This window comes from Chenopodium album, chromosome 10 (genome assembly GCF_948465745.1).
Source record: "Chenopodium album chromosome 10, dcCheAlbu1.1, whole genome shotgun sequence".
Taxonomy (NCBI): domain Eukaryota; kingdom Viridiplantae; phylum Streptophyta; class Magnoliopsida; order Caryophyllales; family Amaranthaceae; genus Chenopodium; species Chenopodium album.
Genome location: NC_137843.1, coordinates 10,507,203 through 10,526,038, shown reverse-complemented (window position 1 = coordinate 10,526,038; position 18,836 = coordinate 10,507,203). Strand labels below are relative to the sequence as shown.

General features: G+C 35.1%; 2 protein-coding genes across 2 annotated transcripts; one reads left to right on the top strand and one right to left on the bottom strand.

Moving 5' to 3' along the window:
* Window positions 1-1,255: 1,255 nt before the first annotated feature.
* LOC145562221 (malate dehydrogenase, glyoxysomal-like) lies at window positions 1,256-6,092 on the bottom strand. Its single transcript, XM_081622425.1, has 9 exons — window positions 5,851-6,092; window positions 5,553-5,771; window positions 4,382-4,696; window positions 3,308-3,397; window positions 3,144-3,227; window positions 2,250-2,285; window positions 1,970-2,059; window positions 1,755-1,849; window positions 1,256-1,634 (listed from the first exon to the last, which is right to left on the bottom strand). The coding sequence occupies exons 1-9, from the start codon at window positions 5,920-5,922 to the stop codon at window positions 1,562-1,564; spliced, it is 1,074 nt and encodes a 357-aa protein (XP_081478551.1). The 5' UTR covers window positions 5,923-6,092; the 3' UTR covers window positions 1,256-1,561.
* Window positions 6,093-12,621: 6,529 nt separating this feature from the next.
* Window positions 12,622-16,535, top strand: LOC145562220 (uncharacterized). Its single transcript, XM_081622424.1, has 2 exons — window positions 12,622-15,434; window positions 15,968-16,535. The coding sequence occupies exons 1-2, from the start codon at window positions 12,824-12,826 to the stop codon at window positions 16,312-16,314; spliced, it is 2,958 nt and encodes a 985-aa protein (XP_081478550.1). The 5' UTR covers window positions 12,622-12,823; the 3' UTR covers window positions 16,315-16,535.
* Window positions 16,536-18,836: the final 2,301 nt, after the last annotated feature.

Sequence of the window (18,836 nt, the reverse complement as noted above, 5' to 3'; positions counted from 1 at the left end):
AAAATTGCTTTGGCGACAAATTGTTAGGGCCTGTTGTCTTCAGATTATTTTCAATTCAGTTCAGTTCTTAATTTCCTTCTCTCATAAAATATTCAGTTTAGTTCAGTTCAGCTCCAATAAGTTCAGTTCAGTTTAGGTCTTAATTTCCTTCTCTCATAAAATATTCAGTTCAGCTCCAATAACTTCACTTCAGTTCATCAATCAGAACAGGCCCTTAAAAAGACCTAACATCAAGCGACAATTTGGTAAAAAAAAATTATCTCAGACGATATTTAGACAAAAAAATCTGTTTTTTTTTTTTTTTTTTTTTTTTTCCGGCAAACTCTTCAAAAATGCTAATTAGATATTTTTTTTTGTTTTTTAAAATTTAAATTATTATGTCATTTTCTTTTTATTTTGCTAAATTTTGAATTACATAATTTTATTTCCAACCCCTTTTTTAAAAAATTGTTATTAATGGGTAGGAAAATTAAGTGAAAATTAGTATTTAAACCTTTTATTTTTCTTCAAAATTTTATTTCCTTATAAAGAGTTGAAAATTTAGGTGGAAAAATATTTTTTTTAATAAAAAAAACGAAAACGATAGCAATCGCACGTAGTTTGTTCGAAAATTTGTATTTTTTGGCTTAATTGTCACTTGAGATTATTTTTTTTTACCAAATTGTCACTTGATGTTAGGTTTTTTTACCAATTCGTCGCCGGAGCAATTTTTTTTACCAATCTGTCGCCAAGAGTCTTTTTTTTTTTTTTTTTTTTTTTTTTTACCAATCTAATCAATTGGCCAACTCATAAACGAACTCGATCAAAATCCAAAGTAATAAATAACCTTGCGATCAAATTAACCCATAAATGAACTTGTTTAAAATCCGGATAAAAGTATAACATCACATTGTCAAATGGTTAAAAAAAAGTAGTAATCCCGTTAAAACCAACACTTCTACAACGATGCTCTCTTAACAATCCATACCAAGTTACCAACCATATCTTCCTCTCCATACAAAACAGGAATATGCCACAACAATAAGAATATTGACATGAATAATCCCAAAAGATTAATACCTTTAGATTATTCAACAATAACCCATATTCTAGAGAGATCTAATCATAGTTGTCACAAGGAAATAAGTATGTTGTATCAAATATATAGATGAACAAAAATCTTTTTTTACAGGCAAAGAATAGGATAGATTTGAGATTATTCAGGTCAACTTTTTGCTAATTAACAAGCTAAAGAGTAGAGAATACAAGAGGAAGATTTGAGATGGACTTCACAGCCACATTTATTTTCAGATTTCTGATAGCTCACTTAACAACAGGATTTTCGTCCTTTTCTGTACACTATGAGCTTCAAAGTCTTGTACAGTAGATGAAAGGTTACAAGAAAGGAGGTAAGAAACCCTAACACAAGTAAATATAGATCTAGTACTTCGACGTAAAGAGAAAAGAAACTATCATTCTCTTGAATGTCTAATGACGACCGTATCAGATTATATGACAATTTTTCAAATACATTTGACAAACAAAGAGAATACCAGCTATAAGTTTGCCCGTATTATGAGTTTCAATTCCTCGTGAAGGACACACCCTTGTCAATGCTCACTGCCAGCTCTTTTTTCGCCTTTTCCAAACCAGCCCTATTACATACAATCATGGAAGTTATATTCAGAAAAAGAAATTTCATAGAAAGGTCACAAAACACTAGTAATATATAGTCTCAATTCAGCTTCAAATGGTAACCTATAAAGTTAATGTACCTTTCATATTCATTTAGAGGGCCAAGTGGGAAAATCTCCTCAGCTCCGCTGCGACCAAGCCTTACTTTTGTTGCAAAGAATGGCAATTCAGTCACCTACAAGTACGAAATAAATCTTTGTTCTCCCATCAGGTGAAATAAGTAGAATTGAAAAGTAGCAGCACATGTTTATATAAAGTAATAAAGTGTGTACGTGCAAGAGAGAATTTAACATGCCTGAGATTCCACAAAAGAGCATTCAATAACACCAGCATCTCCTCTCAAACCTCTAAGGCAGGCATCGGCAAATTTAACAGCAGCATAGGCCTGCAGTTTGAAAAATATACTTCTGTCAGTCTTGATTTCATTTAAAAAAGAGCAGCCGGGGGCTGGGTGAAAATAACTGATCAAAATACAAAAATCATTAAATACTGAAGTTAGACCAATACAATAATCACCTACCCCTCCCTTCGTTAAAGTATACATAAAAATCAAATTGAGAATTACAACAACCTACCATTGAAAGGGTTGCAGATCCAGCCCCAGCTTTTGCCTGCCAAAGATAGAAAAATATTTAGAGCCAAAAAATGATCAAGCCCATTGAGACTTTAACAGCAAATTCATTCTCAGTTCAAATAGGCCAAATCAAATGAATTCTAAAATTCTATCTTAATCTGACAATAAATGAAGGCTCCAAGCAAAAACATACAAAGTGGGAGCAAAGGCATAATTTTCATATCCTTCCACTTGCTTATCTATTCACATCCTAAACTCGCACAAACCAAGTACGGAGTAAATTTTGAAAAACACTAAGCAAGAGAAATATTCTGTGTTTTGGAAATGCTAATTAAGACATTAAGACTTTTGCATAGAAGATTGCACATCTGTATATCATCAGGTAAATAGAATGGGTCTACAGAAAATAACATAAGCATCAAAGTAAGTCAGCCACATGTAAAATACCACCTCCGTTTCATATTATTTGCAACGATTTGACATAAAGTAGAGAGGAAAAAATGTCTAATCGTTGCAAATAAGATGAAACAGAGGTAGTACTAAAATTTCAAATGAAGAGAAATATTGATCAATTGGCCATATCCTCACTCAGACCAATTGAGGGGAAAGACTTTAATTAAAAAGGTGTTGAGAATGATGCATTAACTTACAGAGTAAAGCAGTGAAAAGGCAAATGATTTCATATATTGTCAGAAATTTAGGTAATTGTTTGAAAAGGAAAAGTTTCTAAGCTCATGCCGTATAAGAACAATCTAAATTGAGGAAAGACCATCTACTTGCTAAAAAAATAAAGATCAAAAGCTTGACAAGCAAACAAGAATATCGGGATTTAGGGACAAGCAAATATTATTATCAGTCAAATTTTAAATAAATTCTGGATTGAATAAAAAACAACCTCAACAACTTCTGTTCCACCATTTTGGATGCGGTCTGTCAGGTAATTGATTTCTTCAGGAGTAAAACTGCATGGAGGCTTAACCTGCATCAAAGAAGAAACTGTAACATTGCACCATTCAGTAAATTAGAATTTCTAAACAGATACACATTCACGTTCCAGACCTGGGATAAGAGTGGAAGAATTGTAACACCAGCATGGCCTCCAACCACAGGAACATCTACCTCTCTAGGATCAAGTCCCAAAACTTCTGCCTGTAGAAATATAAATACAAATTCATGGGAGGAGAAAAGTTTGAAACTATGACAGACCAAATATAAGATTTGAATTTCATGTTATGATGTATGAGGCCCACCAAGGAGCTCATGCCATAACAGTAAATGCATTCTTTACTTTGCAGAGCATGGTGCATTAGAAAAGAGGAACCACAAGTCAAGCATAAATAAGTTGTTACCCCATTGCAGGGAAATGGATTCATTAAACTCAAATACAAGACAAAAAAATTTGGTCCAGATGAAAACTTTTTGTCACGAGGGATAGGATGCATTGGAAGGAAATAGAGAGAGAGAGGTTTTACTGCACTAACAGTAACAGGGGACCAACTCAGGGATATCATTGCAGCTAGAGTCAGAATTTATGGAGGCACATGTTATTGAAGAAGTAACGGTGCTACCACGCTAGTGTTTGATATGCAGTTAGCATAGTTTGGGATGTTGCCACAAAAATTCATATTGGGAGCAGGCAATCTGAATAACTGAATATTCATCCATGGGCTTGTTGATTGGTGACAGTAAACCAATTACTAATTGATTTGTATCAGTAGCATTCCTTAGGTGGGAAAGAAAGGTACCTCATGTCGAGGCTCATTCTAGCTTTCCTTGGAGAAGAAAGTGTAAGGATTATGGACGGAGGACACTACCAAAAACCTCATTTATCTTGTAAGGGGCTAAATGTGATATCACTAATCTACGTTATTGTCATTTGATTCATTTGCAAATAAAAAATTGAATGACATAGCCTATTTAACGTGCAAAGGATAAATCGAGTGATCAAGTTTGAGCATGACTTAATTCAAGGATGAGAAAATCAGGATATCATAACAATATTTCATGAAATAGTCACACCCAAAAGTAAATGAACAGCATATAACTTGGATTATATGTTGGAAAGCAAAAAATGAAGACAGAAGTATCTAAAAGTATACTGTATACAAGGAAACAATGAATAATAAGACATACCACAAAAGTGTTGGCCCTGACAACGTCAAGCATTGTGACACCAAGCAAGCGCTTTGGATCGTATATACCGGCCTTCTTGAAAACCTCAGCGGCAATTGGAACTGTAGAATTCACAGGATTACTGATCAAGTTGACAATTGCTCTAGGACAGGATCTAGCAATTCCTTCACAAATTGTCTTAACAATTCCAGCATTGATTTTGAATAAATCATCCCTTGTCATCCCTGGTTTTCTTGGAACCCCAGCTGGAATGATGACAAGGTCCATGCCTGTTAAGGCCTCATCCAACTTGTCTTTCCCCACAAAACCACGCACCTACCAAGTGAAACATGGTAATCAGTTCCAAGAAAATCCGAGCAAGAACCAGTGGAATTGAGGGAAGATGAGCAAGAGATGGGAGGGAAAAAAAATTCAAAAATTTTCTTTCCAAGGAATTTTTATCTTATGCGAGTTCTAAATTCATTACATTACAAGTCAATCATCTAACCAAATGAGTAAGAAAATCCTATTCTTCCCCGCTACTGCCATTGCTCCATAACCAATAGCTTATAGTTGGGGTTAACAGTTTGTCAAAGCATTCATGTAACAATAGCAACTCTCAAGTTACATGCAGTTAGATCATTTGATCAACAATTTCACTTCAAGATCATGATACATCAATTATCAAAAACCCAAAAATCCTAACTCCATCATAAACCTACAACTGTGTGCAAGATTCCCTTTTTAAAACACCCACCTTGGTCGCCTCATTTTCAATATAGTTACCATCACAAAAGACAATGCTTAAACTAATTAAGCTATAAGAATAATAAGATTCAATCTTCACTTCGAGCCCCAAGATTCCTTCCCATGTCTACTCCCAACTCCAATCAACCCAATATCAAAATCAAACTGATGATCTTTTCAAATCTACCAATTTTAAAACATAAATATCTCACCGCATCATTACTACAAACATTAGTATAACAACAAAATTCTCCTAAGAGCACCTAAACATTGATCAATGACTTAAATCTTCTATCAAACAAAGAAAATTCAAGTAAAAACAATAACAACAGAAATCAACAACACCTCAATTCTAGCTTGAACAGTCCTAATTACTCAATCCAACAAAAATTTACCAAAAATCAATCAAATTAGCAATAAAAACTAAAATCACGAGCATACGTACCACAGCACCAGTATCCATATGACTGATATCAGCGGTAACACCAAGAGTATTAACGACATCATATAAATGAAGAACAGAAACAAGAGGATTCATCTTCATCAACATAGAAAGAGGTTGACCAATTCCTCCAGCTGCACCAAGAATTGCCACCTTAAATCCAGGTGCTGCTCCTTTTGCTCTACAATTCATCTTCCCAATACTCGAATTTCCCTCCATCATCTACCAAAAATTCAAAGTTCTCTCAAAATCATCGAAATTGAAATTCACAGGAGAAAAAATTAGAGAAAAAAAAAATTACCTGGAAATTTGGGGGATGAAGATGAGCTGCGATTCTGGCAATCCGCTGATTTGCTTCCGATGTGCTCTGCATTTTGGAATTTTGGGGAATTTAGAGATTTGATGAAGATGAAATTAGGGATTTGAGAGAGGGAAATTGGGGAATTGTGATGAAATTAGAAATTTAAGGAAGGAGGGGCCCTTTTCCTTATCCTGCTAAATAAAACTTCCAAATTGGTTTTGGCCTTCCGTTTAATCTATGGTTGTTAGTTTGTGTTTTTGGATTGGTTTTTGATCTATCGAAATGTCGAATAAATTTAAATTTTATTAGCGTTGAATTGATAGGAACTTAGGAAGGTTTGTGTTGGATTGTGCATTTATGATACATTCGGTTGTACCTTACTCATGTTATGCGGATAAAATAAATGGTAGTACTCGTTATCTCTTTGTGTAAGTTCCCTCAAAAAAAAAAAAAAAAAAAACTGTGTGTAAGTCGTGACTCATGATTTCGTGAATGAAGCAAGATGAGAGTTGATGTTGCTTAAAGTCTTAAACTATCTTAGGATTAAACTACTGAATTATTGAATAACAAGACACATTGGTAGTCTAGGGAATAAGGATTGAAGTCATTGAACTAAAGTAAGAAAGCACCAAATCTAGGTTGAAAGTTGTCGAAATTCTAGGAGGGGGAGGGGGGGGGGGGGGTGGTTGACCATTTGCATTAGAAATACTTTATGAACATGTCAATAGCAATTGTTGTGCTATTGTTTTATGATCTTAATGTTAGTATTTTTGTCGTGATTATTGTTAAAACCTTCAAATACTCAATATAACGAGCATTAAAATGTACAAATCTATATTATTTTTAAATTAGACATACATTCTAAGGGTTTTTTTTTTCCCTTTTTCTTTTGAGATAATTTTGATAACATAGATGTTACATTTGTTTACCTTGGGCCATTGTTTTTTAATTGGGCTTGAAGACTGTTATGGGCTCTTATGGTTTCATACTTACAAAACTACAAGCAAACAATGTACAAGTAATAGTTATGTTGATCCATTATTAATTTCAAATACAGTTCCTCCATTTTGTAAATGTAATAGTTGTAACATATCTACTGTGTATATTATTCCCACATATATGATATACTTCACTTTAATTGCATTTTATGATTTGTTCATTTACTTGGTGAAAACGATAGTCATATGTGATCTTATTAAATTCATCTCAACATCAACTGTGTTAAAATTTTACTTTATAATTATTACAAAATACATGACTAATAATACCAACGGTTGAAATAATGCATTAACAAACATAAAAAAAACAAAACAAAAATGTTGCAAATATTATTAAAAAAAAAAAAAAAAAAAAAAAAAAACAATTGTTAGATAGAGGTTTTTGTAAGATCTGATATTGGCTTCAAGCATTTGATATATTGGTTGTGTAGTGGTTTTTATAATTAGTATTTAACAGTGGATAGTGGTTATAAGCATTTGATATACGTAGTACGTACATTACCTTAGGTATACAATGATTTGTTCTCTTCCTGATTCCAGTTATTAGACTCTTAGGTATTTGGAGAAATAGGAAAGAGTGCAATTAACATGTAAGGGTACTCTAGAGAAAACAATCAAGACGTTAATTACAAATTTTAGGTGATAAGCTGGTAGTTTTTAGAGGATTATATGGCTTGACAAAATTATTACACACCCATATCTTTAAACGTTTCACTGTAATACAACACATAAGAAGTAAGAATATTCTGGATAAGTTACGACGATCAAAGAATTTAGGGCTAGCATAGTAGCAATTGAAGATTCCATGGCTCAACAAAATAAAAAGTCATGCATACGGTTGGTACACGGTGCGCAAGTAACGTTGCCCTCATGTAGTTTGGTTGTTGGCATCACAAGGAGCAGCTGCATTAAATCATTTCTAAGAACAAGTAAGGAACACATTCCATATTATACGTTATCCTACTTGCTCGAGACCGACTTCCGCCTCCTCCTTGTTTTTTACTATTCTCTCTCCTCCCTCCTTCCACGCAATTTTCACCATTTATGCTAAGGTTTTTTGGATTTTCTATTTGCCTCTTTTTTTAATTTTTGATTGGTACTGAAAACTAGGAAGAATTTGCTTAAAAAGCTCTATCCTCAGCACTTTTTGGATGCATTCAAAAAAATCTAAGTAAAAAAATAAATATCAATAGAAAAATAATCTAGTTTTGTAAACTGTGTAAAATTATAATCCCGTCATATGTAGCCCTTATCAGAAGTGAATAACTAATCAACTACTTATAAACCAAATAATGAAACAAGCACATAGGCACTTTTTCTCACTAATCCTTTAATAACCAGTTTAGCCATATAAATGAGATTGTACGACACCATCATAATTTATTCTTTAGATTCAATTTATTTTACGGATCGGAGTATAAGAGAAATTTATTAGCCTTATAAGACTCTATAGTATACAAGATTTGAAGTTATAGCAATCATGCATCTTATTTAGGGTATGCAATTGTTTTTAGTCTTTGTACATATGTCATATAATTTTTTTTTTAGAAAGTGCACATGAATACATTTATAAATAATTTCAAAAACTTGGGTGTGATGTGTGAATATATATGATATACCTAGGTTGGGTGTAATAAACAAATTTTGATGATGGAAGGATGTAATCAAGAAGTAGTTTAGTTGTAGACATGAAGCTAAATTACATCACACACGAGGTAAATATATACAAGAATTAGGCTTTTTACTTTGAGAAGATATTGTGTCACTCCGGACTGACGAAATGCAGATTTTTGATATCCTTAATTGGCGGGATGATATCCTCTATTGGTTGGATGATATCCTCTATTAGCTGGACGATATCCTCTACTAACTGGATGATATCCTTTATTGGCTATATGATAACCTTTATTGACTATATGATATTTCTATTGGCTGGATGATATCCTCTATTGGCTATATAAAATCCTTTATTGATTGGATAATATTTCTACTGGCTAGATGATATCCTCTATTGGCTAGATGATATCCTCTATTGGCTATATGATGATATCCTTTATTGGCTGGATGATATTTTTACTAGCTGGATGACATCCTCTATTGGCTATATGATATCAAGACTGGATGATATCATATAGCTAATAGAGGATATCATCCAGCCATGATAGGCAATAGAGGATATCATCTAGCCAATAAAGGATATCATATGCACAATCATAAATGATATCATATATCCAATAGAGGATATCATCCAACAATAATATCATATAGCTAATAGAAGATATCATCTAGCCAATGGAGGATATGTATAACTTGTTTGATGATATGTATAATTTCACTACTAGGAATAGGCCTATCTTCGACGGAATGGTTCCGACGGACACTTAATTCTGTCGGAAAAGTCGGAATTTCCGACGGATTTTTATTCCGTCGTATAATTCCGACAGATTTTAACAATCCGTCGGAAAGTTACGACGGAATAAAAATCCGTAGGAAAATATGGGCTTTCCAACGGAATATTCGGTCGGAAATGCAGATTTTCGACGGAATTAAAATCCGTCGGAAAATATTATATATATATATAAAAAAAAACCCTTCCTTTATAATTAAAACCCTAACCGGCTTCCCCTTTCATTTCTCTTTCACTATTTTCTCTCTCTTCTCTTCCTCTCTCCTCCGCCCCCTCCTCTTTTGTTTTCTTTCTCATCTCTTTCCTCCGCCCTTTTCTTCCTCTCTCCTCCGCCCCCTCTTCCTTCGTCTTCTCTTCCTCTCTCCTCCGACCTTGGTCTATATGGTGTTGTTTTTGTTACTAGAAATTAATGGTTTTTTTGGTCAAATTCGACCATGAAAAGTCTAGATCTAGACTTTTTATGGTCGAATTTGGCCTATTTAAACCAAAATCAAGAATCCAAAGCCAATTTCGGTGAGTAAGGTATGTTTTTCGAGCCTATTATATGTTTTTTTGTTTGTTTTGTGGTGGCTGGTGGTATTCGGATGTGGTGCCTGGTGGTGTAGGGATGTGGTGGCTGGTGGTTTGTTTGTTTATTTTATTTTTTTGAATTTTTTTTTAGTTGTGGTTTTGGTTTTTCCGGTGGTTGTGGTGGGTTTTCGGGGTGGCCTTTTTTTTTATGTTTGTTGGTGGCGATTGTCTTGGGTGCCGCAAGTGGGGTGGGTTAGGGTTAGGTGGGGTGGGTTAGGGTTCGGTCGGGTCTGGGTTAGGGTTTGGGTGTTTTAGGTGGGTGGATCTGGGTATGGGTGGTGGTGGGGTTTTGGTTAGTGTTCGCGGTCAAGGTGTGGGTAAGGTGGTGGTGGTACTGTGGACAAGTTAGGGTGGTCAAGGTGTGGGTAAGGTGTGGGTAAGGTGGTGGTAGTGCTGTGGACAGGTATGGGTGGGGGTGGTGATGTGCATAGGTTAGGGTTAGGAAGTGGGTTTGGTTGGGGTTGACAGGGGCGTTTTTGGTGGTTGGAGGTGGTGATACGCCGTGCCGGTGGTGGCGCGACGTATTTTTTTTAATTTCTTGAAATTGTTTTCCGACAGAATTCTAAATTTCGTCGAAAATTTCCAACGGAATTTGCCGGTGTCGGAAATTGTCTCACGACGGAAAATTCCGTCGGAATAGTGTTTCTGAAGGAATTTCCGTCGGAAAAGTTCGTTTTTCCTACAATCGCTTTTCCGACGGAATTCCGTCGGAAACCCTTTTTCCAACGGATTTCACGGTGTTTATTCCGTCGGAAATGTGCCTTTTTCTAGTAGTGTTTGTTTGATAATATGTATAATAATGACAGAACCTCCATTGAATATCTCGTACTAAGGCCATGGGTATAACATAACTTACTCATTTCTCAACCAAAATACATGTATTTGTTATCAAAATGCTCACAATTCAACATACAATCATATAGGACAATCAATTTCACCAATTATACATCACATAATAAAAGCCCCAGTTCGATTTTTTGGGCATTTTTTAAAAAATTCGAGAATTTCAAGCAATTAAACTTTCTCTCTCTTCCGCCACGGATGATCTTGCTCCTCTCCTTCGTCATAATCACCACCAACTTGTCATCGGGTGGAAACTTGTTCATCGCAAGAAGATGACGAGATATGTTGCAATTATCTTCTCTGACTGACGAAACATTGGATGCGGCAATACTTTGTATTTTAATTTTGTATGGTTTTTGATATGAAATACAATATAAAAGAACATTCATAAATACTTTTGTCGTATTTGGAGGAAAAGTAAAATAGTTACACACACGTGTCTATATACGTCACGTATTTCCTCAATGCAATCAACCTAATTTTATTTCTTAACTGATTTACGCATAAATATCTTGATTCATGATAGATTGACATGGGACCGAGCCCTAGTGTATCTTTACCCCTGTATGATCGAAAAATATACAAGAAGTGTATGAAGTATGAACATCCACGAGCTAAGAAGTTTTTGACCTAATCCAGGAAAGCGAATCTTTATCTTCAGGGTATGATGATTCAATAATCCTTAAAACTAATTTATTGCAACTTATCAATAAAGCATTATAGTATATTTTGTATATTCTACTCATATAGTAAGACAGTAATTAAATCTTTCTAATTTATTACATATCTGACACCTTTCTTCCTATTTTTCTTACGGCATAAAATGGTTGCTAAATGTGTCAACAAAATATTTTCTAAATATATTATGTCCATCCAGACATTCACTAATTAAATGAGTTGTATTGAAGTAGTGATCTACTAGAGATAAGAAGTTTAGGTGGGTGAAAGATCAATCTCAACTCTTATGATATAATTAGAATATTTTGTCGTCTTAAATTATATTTCCTCTATATAAAATACATATGGATGGAGTTTAAACTTCTGATAATTCCTTGTGGACTAGCTATATAACCCTTCAAAATATAAAGTGCAAGTTTAAACTTTTGAGTAATTCCTTATGGACTAGCTATATAACCCTTCAAAATATAAGGTTCACTAATAAATCAACTACTATGATATATGGAATACAACATATTTAATCATATTATGATGTACACATAATTATTATTTATAAAAATAAACAGAGTAATAAGGTTTTACATCTGCTCATTAGTATCTTCGACATTAAGTAGAATGTTTAAAACCCTAGGAGACAACGATTGATTATGTATAGTTTTCTCAAATTCAATTCAGGTGCCATATACATAAGATCTGTCAACTTATTAAGATATGCTACTGACATAACTACAGTTCAAAACCGACAAAAATCTCATATAAAGACAATCGTTTTACCATGTTATAAATACAAAATATTTATACAAAATACAAGTTAACCAACACATTACGAATACACATTTAAAACTACCCATTACTTCAACACACAAGTTTTTTCTTAAAAAAAAAAACATACAAAATTTAAAGGTCCAAACATTTTTATTTCTCCAATAGTATTTAATTAAATTAAACTCTGTAAAACTAATTACGAACATAAGTTTCTATCAAAATATTCTTGGCCAAATAACCCCTTAATCCTGCTGCACATTCTCTCTCGTAAAAACGGAAAAAATAATCACTATACAGCTCAAAAGAAATGTCGGAGAGGGTAGGGAGGAGGAAGAAGCACAAATCACGTTCATCCCTCGCATCTTAAAGAAGCAAACGACACTGATTATGCCTTCGTTCACACACTACACTCACATTTTACACAACCCATCTCAAAAACCTCCAAAAAAGCTCATTAATAAAGCTCATTATTAAGGATTTCTTTCCAAACTTGCAAGTTACTAACCTCCCTCCCTCTTTCTCCGTGAACCGCAAATGGTAAAAAAATCAAACACCCATTACCTTTTATAGATTTGCCTCGTTTTTTTTTTCCATTCAAAAAATCCCTTTTTTACAACCACAAACTCCCACACCACAATATCACTCCATATAAACTCTAACTTCCCACACTCCCCCACTTGCTTCTCACACTATCCCACCACACTCCACCACCATGACACTCTCCCATCTCCTCCTCCCTATAACCATTCTCCTCCTCTTTTACTCCTCTTCGTCCTCGGCCTCGCCCATTTCCGACTCCACCATCCTCCTCCGCGTTAAAAACAACCAAATACTCGACCCTAACAACCGCCTCTCGAATTGGCTAATCCACAATGATCACTCCAATAACACTAATAACCACTCACATTGCCATTGGACTGGCATTACTTGTAACCACCTCTCCTCCGTTGTTGCGGTCAACCTCGAGAACCTCAACCTCTCCGGCCCCTTCCCTTCCGGCTTCTGCCGCATTCCCACCCTCCGCAACCTCTCCATATCCGACAACTTCTTTAACAACATCACCTCTCTCTCCCTCTCTCACTGCTCCCACCTCCACTCCCTCAACCTCTCTAACAACGAATTCTCCGGCAACCTCCCGGATTTCTCGCCGGAGTTCACCTCTCTGTTTTCCTTAGACTTCTCTTCCAACAACTTTTCCGGTAAAATTCCCCGGAGTTTCCGGTACTTATCCTCCGTAACAGTTTTACGCCTCTTCAGTAACTACATAACTGGCCCTGCTTTTCCCGAGTTCATCACCAATTTAACTCGGATAACTCACTATGAACTCGGTTACAATCTATTTGATCCTTCTGAGATACCGACCACCATTGAAAAGTTGTCGAAACTCGAGGTTGTTTGGTTAACTGAATCGAATCTCACCGGAAAGATTCCAGAATCTCTCTGTACTTTACAATCATTGAAAAGCTTCGATGTCGCAACAAATTCTCTTTCTGGTGAGATTCCGCAATGTATCGGAAACTTAACGAATCTCTGGGAATTAGAGCTTTTCGATAACAAATTTTCCGGCGAGTTGCCGGAAAATTTGGGAAAATTGAAGAACTTATATCTTTTCGATGCATCCCAGAATAATCTCACCGGAATGTTGCCGGAAAGTCTCGCAGCTTTACAAATAGGGTCGCTGAATTTAAATGATAATCTTTTACAAGGGAATATTCCGGCCATTTTAGCGGAAAATAAGAACCTCTATCAGTTAAAGCTTTTCAACAACAGCTTTTCCGGCGAACTTCCGGCGAATTTGGGATCAAAATCAATATTGAATGAGTTTGATGTGTCAACAAACAATTTTTCCGGTGAATTTCCGACGACTCTTTGCAGTGGGAAGCAACTCTGGCAGATTATTACCTTCAACAACAGATTTTCCAGTAAATTTCCGGAAATTTATGGAAATTGCAGTTCATTAAGTTATGTAAGAATTAGCAACAGCAATTTTTCCGGCGAATTTCCTCAAAATTTCTGGAATTTACCTCATCTTGATACTGCTGACCTTCAGGATAATCATTTTGAAGGTACTCTGCCTCCTATTATCTCAAATTCGTTTAATTTGTCAAGACTTTTAATTTCCGGCAATATGTTCTCGGGAAATTTACCTTCGGAAATTTGTGGATTGAAGAAATTAATTGAGCTTTCTTTGGGTGAGAATCGGTTTACTGGAGAGTTGCCAAGTTGTATAACGGAATTGAAAGGATTGCAGAAGTTTGAATTGCAGGGGAATATATTTTCCGGGGAGTTTCCGATGAATGTGAGGTCGTGGGTTCAATTGACTGATTTGAACGTATCGAGGAATAGGTTTTCCGGGGAGATTCCGAGTCAACTTGGTGAGTTACCGGTGTTAAATTATCTCGACTTGTCGGATAATTTATTTTCCGGTGAGATTCCGGTGGAATTGACTAAACTCAAGCTCAATGAGTTCAATCTTTCGAATAATCAACTAGAGGGACAAGTCCCTCCGGGTTTTAATAATAAGTATTGTGTTGATGGTTTGTTGGGTAACCCGAGACTATGTAGCTCGAATCTTAGACCATTTCCTTCATGTCCTAAACCTATACCCGTGTCATTCTTGGTCTCTTTCTTATTGGTTTTAGGTTTTGTTCTCATGTCCTCTATTTCCTTGCTTTGCATTACCAAGGTCCAAACAGATGGTGAGTTTAAGAAAAGGCGTCCATTTAAGATGGTTTCCTTTCAAAGGGGTGGGTTTAGTGAGCAAGAAATATTCTCTCGCCTTACAGAAGAGAATGTGATTGGGTCTGGTGGGTCAGGTCGAGTATATAGGGTTACACTCAACTCGGGTCGTGTTATAGCAGTTAAGAAGTTATGGAGTGGTGAGGACAAGAACACGGATATGGGTTTATTGTTCAAGTCAGAGGTTGAGACCTTAGGGAGTGTACGTCATGGGAATATTGTTAAATTGTTGTTCAGTTGTATAGGAGAGGGTTTTAGGGCTTTAGGGTATGAATATATGGAAAATGGGAGTCTAGGAGATGTTCTGCATGGAGAAAAGGGTGGTGAGATTTTAGATTGGTCTCAACGATTTGCAATAGCTTTGGGTGCGGCTCAAGGGTTAGCCTACTTGCACCATGATTGCGTCCCGGCTATTATCCACCGTGATGTAAAGTCCAACAACATATTGCTCGATGACAAGTTCCTGCCAAGGGTTGCTGATTTCGGACTTGCTAAGCCAATGATAAAGCCTAGAGGCATGAAGGATGGAGAGAGCGCTGAGGCCATGTCGCGGATAGCTGGCTCCTATGGCTATATTGCACCTGGTAAGTTTAACTACTGCCTTAATGCAGTATGGTATGTATTTCTACTATGCTGCCATGACTAATTTATGAAATATATGGTGGGGTTAGACCAGAATTTAACATGATTTTGGATTGCTTTGATAATTGATAAACATGGGGTCCCTCAAAATTCGTATGATTAATCTATCAAGTGAGTTTGATGCATACATTTTTGTGATAATTTTCAATTGTCTTTGTCTTTGGGTCATGAGACAGCTTGCTAATAACTGTAAGCAGATAAAAAATGTACTAAAATTGAACTTTGTTTAAAGATTGTCAATTTATTGGCGGACCACTACTGCTTTTCTCTTGATTTAATTTGCTATATACATATTGTCTTCTTTTGCTTGAATGCTTGACAATTTGACATGACATGTGAACAAATACTCGATTTGTCGATTTACTCTGCTAAGAATCTAATGGCTATTCTTTGCATTAATTCTTTGATTTATTGTACGAGTATGAGTTTAAAAATGTAAATTAAGATTGAATTCGTCTTTGATTGTGGGTGGCAGAATATGGCTACACGCTCAAGGTGACAGAGAAGAGCGATGTATACAGTTTTGGGGTGGTGCTAATAGAGCTAGTAACAGGGAAGAGACCAAATGATGCATCCTTTGGGGAGAACATGGACATAGTGAAATGGATGACAGAAGTAGTGTTACAATCTCACGAGTTTGATCAACCAAAGCAGCTGATAGATCCAAGAATGAATCCAGATACATGTAACTATAAACAGATAAAGAAGGTGATTGAAATCGCGATCCTTTGTACATCAGCTTCCCCTGCGAACAGGCCAACCATGAGAAGAGTTGTTGATATGCTCAAGGATCAAGTCACATTGACAGTAGATACAAAATGATCCTCCTCTATATTGTTTTCTTAGTTAGCATGTAGAGCTCTAGTCTGTATCCTATTATTTGTAAAATTTGTCTTGTTCTCTTCTCTTTGAGAATTGTATATCTAGATTCTAGAATAGTATGGCAAGTGATTTGTCCAATGTCCTAACTCCTAGTCTCCTATATACAAAATTGCTCATAACATGCTATATAGTGGATTATCCTTATCATTCTATTATTTCTGTCATCCTCCGTAATTGTATTATTTCCTCTATTGGGTGTTCCATTGAGTTTGTCTCATACCATAAATAACACTAGAGAGAAGAGAGTAAATACTTTGTACAACTTAGGTCCTACTCCGTACTAATTTACTCTCTTGTTAACTTTGCCCAACTATTAACGTAGCAGTAATAATTTGCATATGAGATAATTATAGTGGTACGAAAGATAAACTTTGTACTTCATAGATGTTAAATGTAACAGTGTCATATTTGATATTTCCATGTTTATTTTTGGTCATCTTTTGCTTGAGGTCAGGCTGAACTTGGACGTTAAAACTCATTAAGCTACTAGTTTGTTGGCACGGCCCAGCCCATAGTGTTATATGGCACTTCGCGTAATGTTCTTTATTCCCTGTGAAAGATTGATAGAGGGAGGGAGTCACATGGTAGAAGTGAGGATGGGGTGGATTTGGTATCTTTGTGGACTTCACTTTCTCAATTGGAGACTTGAGGTTGAAGCATTCTTGGTGACACTACACCTTTTAGTGATTACTGTAGTAAAAAAAAAAAAAAAAAAAACTGTATGGAGGAATGAACTCGTTATATAAATTTAGATGAAAAATGATATTGTACTCCCTTTGTTTTTATTGAAGTGCCCTACTTTAATCTAATATTTCGTACTTATCAATACACAACTTTAACTAATGATATCTTTAAATACTAATAAGTAAAAGTTATAAAAAGTTGATATTTTAAGTACAATTCAACAATATTTGAAAAATGATATAGTTCAGTCTGGTTCAGCTCCAATAATTTCAGTTCAGTTCTTAATTTACTTCTCTCATAAAATATTTAGTTAAGTTCAGTCAAATTAGAATAAGCCCGTAGCTTGAAGAAATGTATACTAATGTTAAATGTACAAATAACACAATATCAAAGGAAAATAGGAAATATAATTGTCGAATATTATCATAAAGCTATCACCAATTACACCATTTTTTTTTTTTACAAAAAATTACACCATAGATGGCTGGCTCAATCAGAACAAACAACGGTAAGGGAAGATAGAACGAAAACAGAAAGGGATATATCCGCAGTTCTTTAGGTGTATCCAAATGTAATTAATTACTCCTTAAACTCGTTTGTAATTAATCATACGTAGTACATTTTCTTATAAAGAATTGACTACATAAATTTAAAAAATGAAAATAAGCTAAAGTCGATAGAGTATAAAACATAATCCTAGGCCTCAACCATCGGCTTAGCCTTTTGGTTGAGAATTTGAGATGGTCCACTAACATGGTATCAGAGCCAACGTGACATACAGATCACAAGTTCGAATTTCATCCATCCCCAGCTTTAAGAGAAATATTAAGCGTTGAGTATGAAGAGATGAAGAGGGTCCATGTTCATCCACATTTCAAGCCCAACGGGCTCTTGGGTGAGGGGGTGTGATAGAGTGCAAATTTTTAGCTAGTCCGAGTCTAGCCATTCCTGACTGGTCCCTTATTTTTGAAAATGAACTTTTAATGTAATAAAAATGAACATTTTCTTCCTATAGGATATATATTCTTACAAAATTAAATGTTCATCGTCATACTATCAAATGTTCATTCTTATAATATTAATGTTCATTTTCATACTATCAGATGTTCATTCTTATAACATTAATCTTCACAATTTAATATAACAAAAATGAATATTTTCTTGTTATAGGATATTTAATCTTACAAAATTAAATATTTATTTTTATACAATTAGATATTCATTCTTATAATATTAATGTTCACAAATTTAGCAATATACGTTCATAATTATACTGACTCTGATTGACTGATTAGGTCACTCAATATATTAAAGTATTCCCACTTTTCCATTTTCCAACACAATAAACCCAACAAAACCCATACAATCCGTTATATTAAATATGAAAAAAAACCTCACTAATTTTTTTTGTCATCATCTTCCTCCAAATCCACTACCATTTTCTCTCCCCAAACCTTCAAATTCATCCCAAAATGGCGCCAGAACTACGAGCCACATCCTCCGTCGTATCACAAGTAGTCAACTCCAGAACTTCGCCATTGATAGGCGGAACTCGGTGGTCATCGTCGTCGACGTGGTGAGTTTATGTGAACCCGATACCTAAAGACCCTATTCTTGGTGTGATATTGTGACCAAAGCTTTCTTGGCAAATCCTTCTCCTAACAAAGTCAATGCTTATTTATACGCACATTATACTAAATGAAAATAAACATTTATTTTATAAGAATGAACATCATGCTGCATGAAATTGAATATTTAATTATTGAGAAATACAAAAT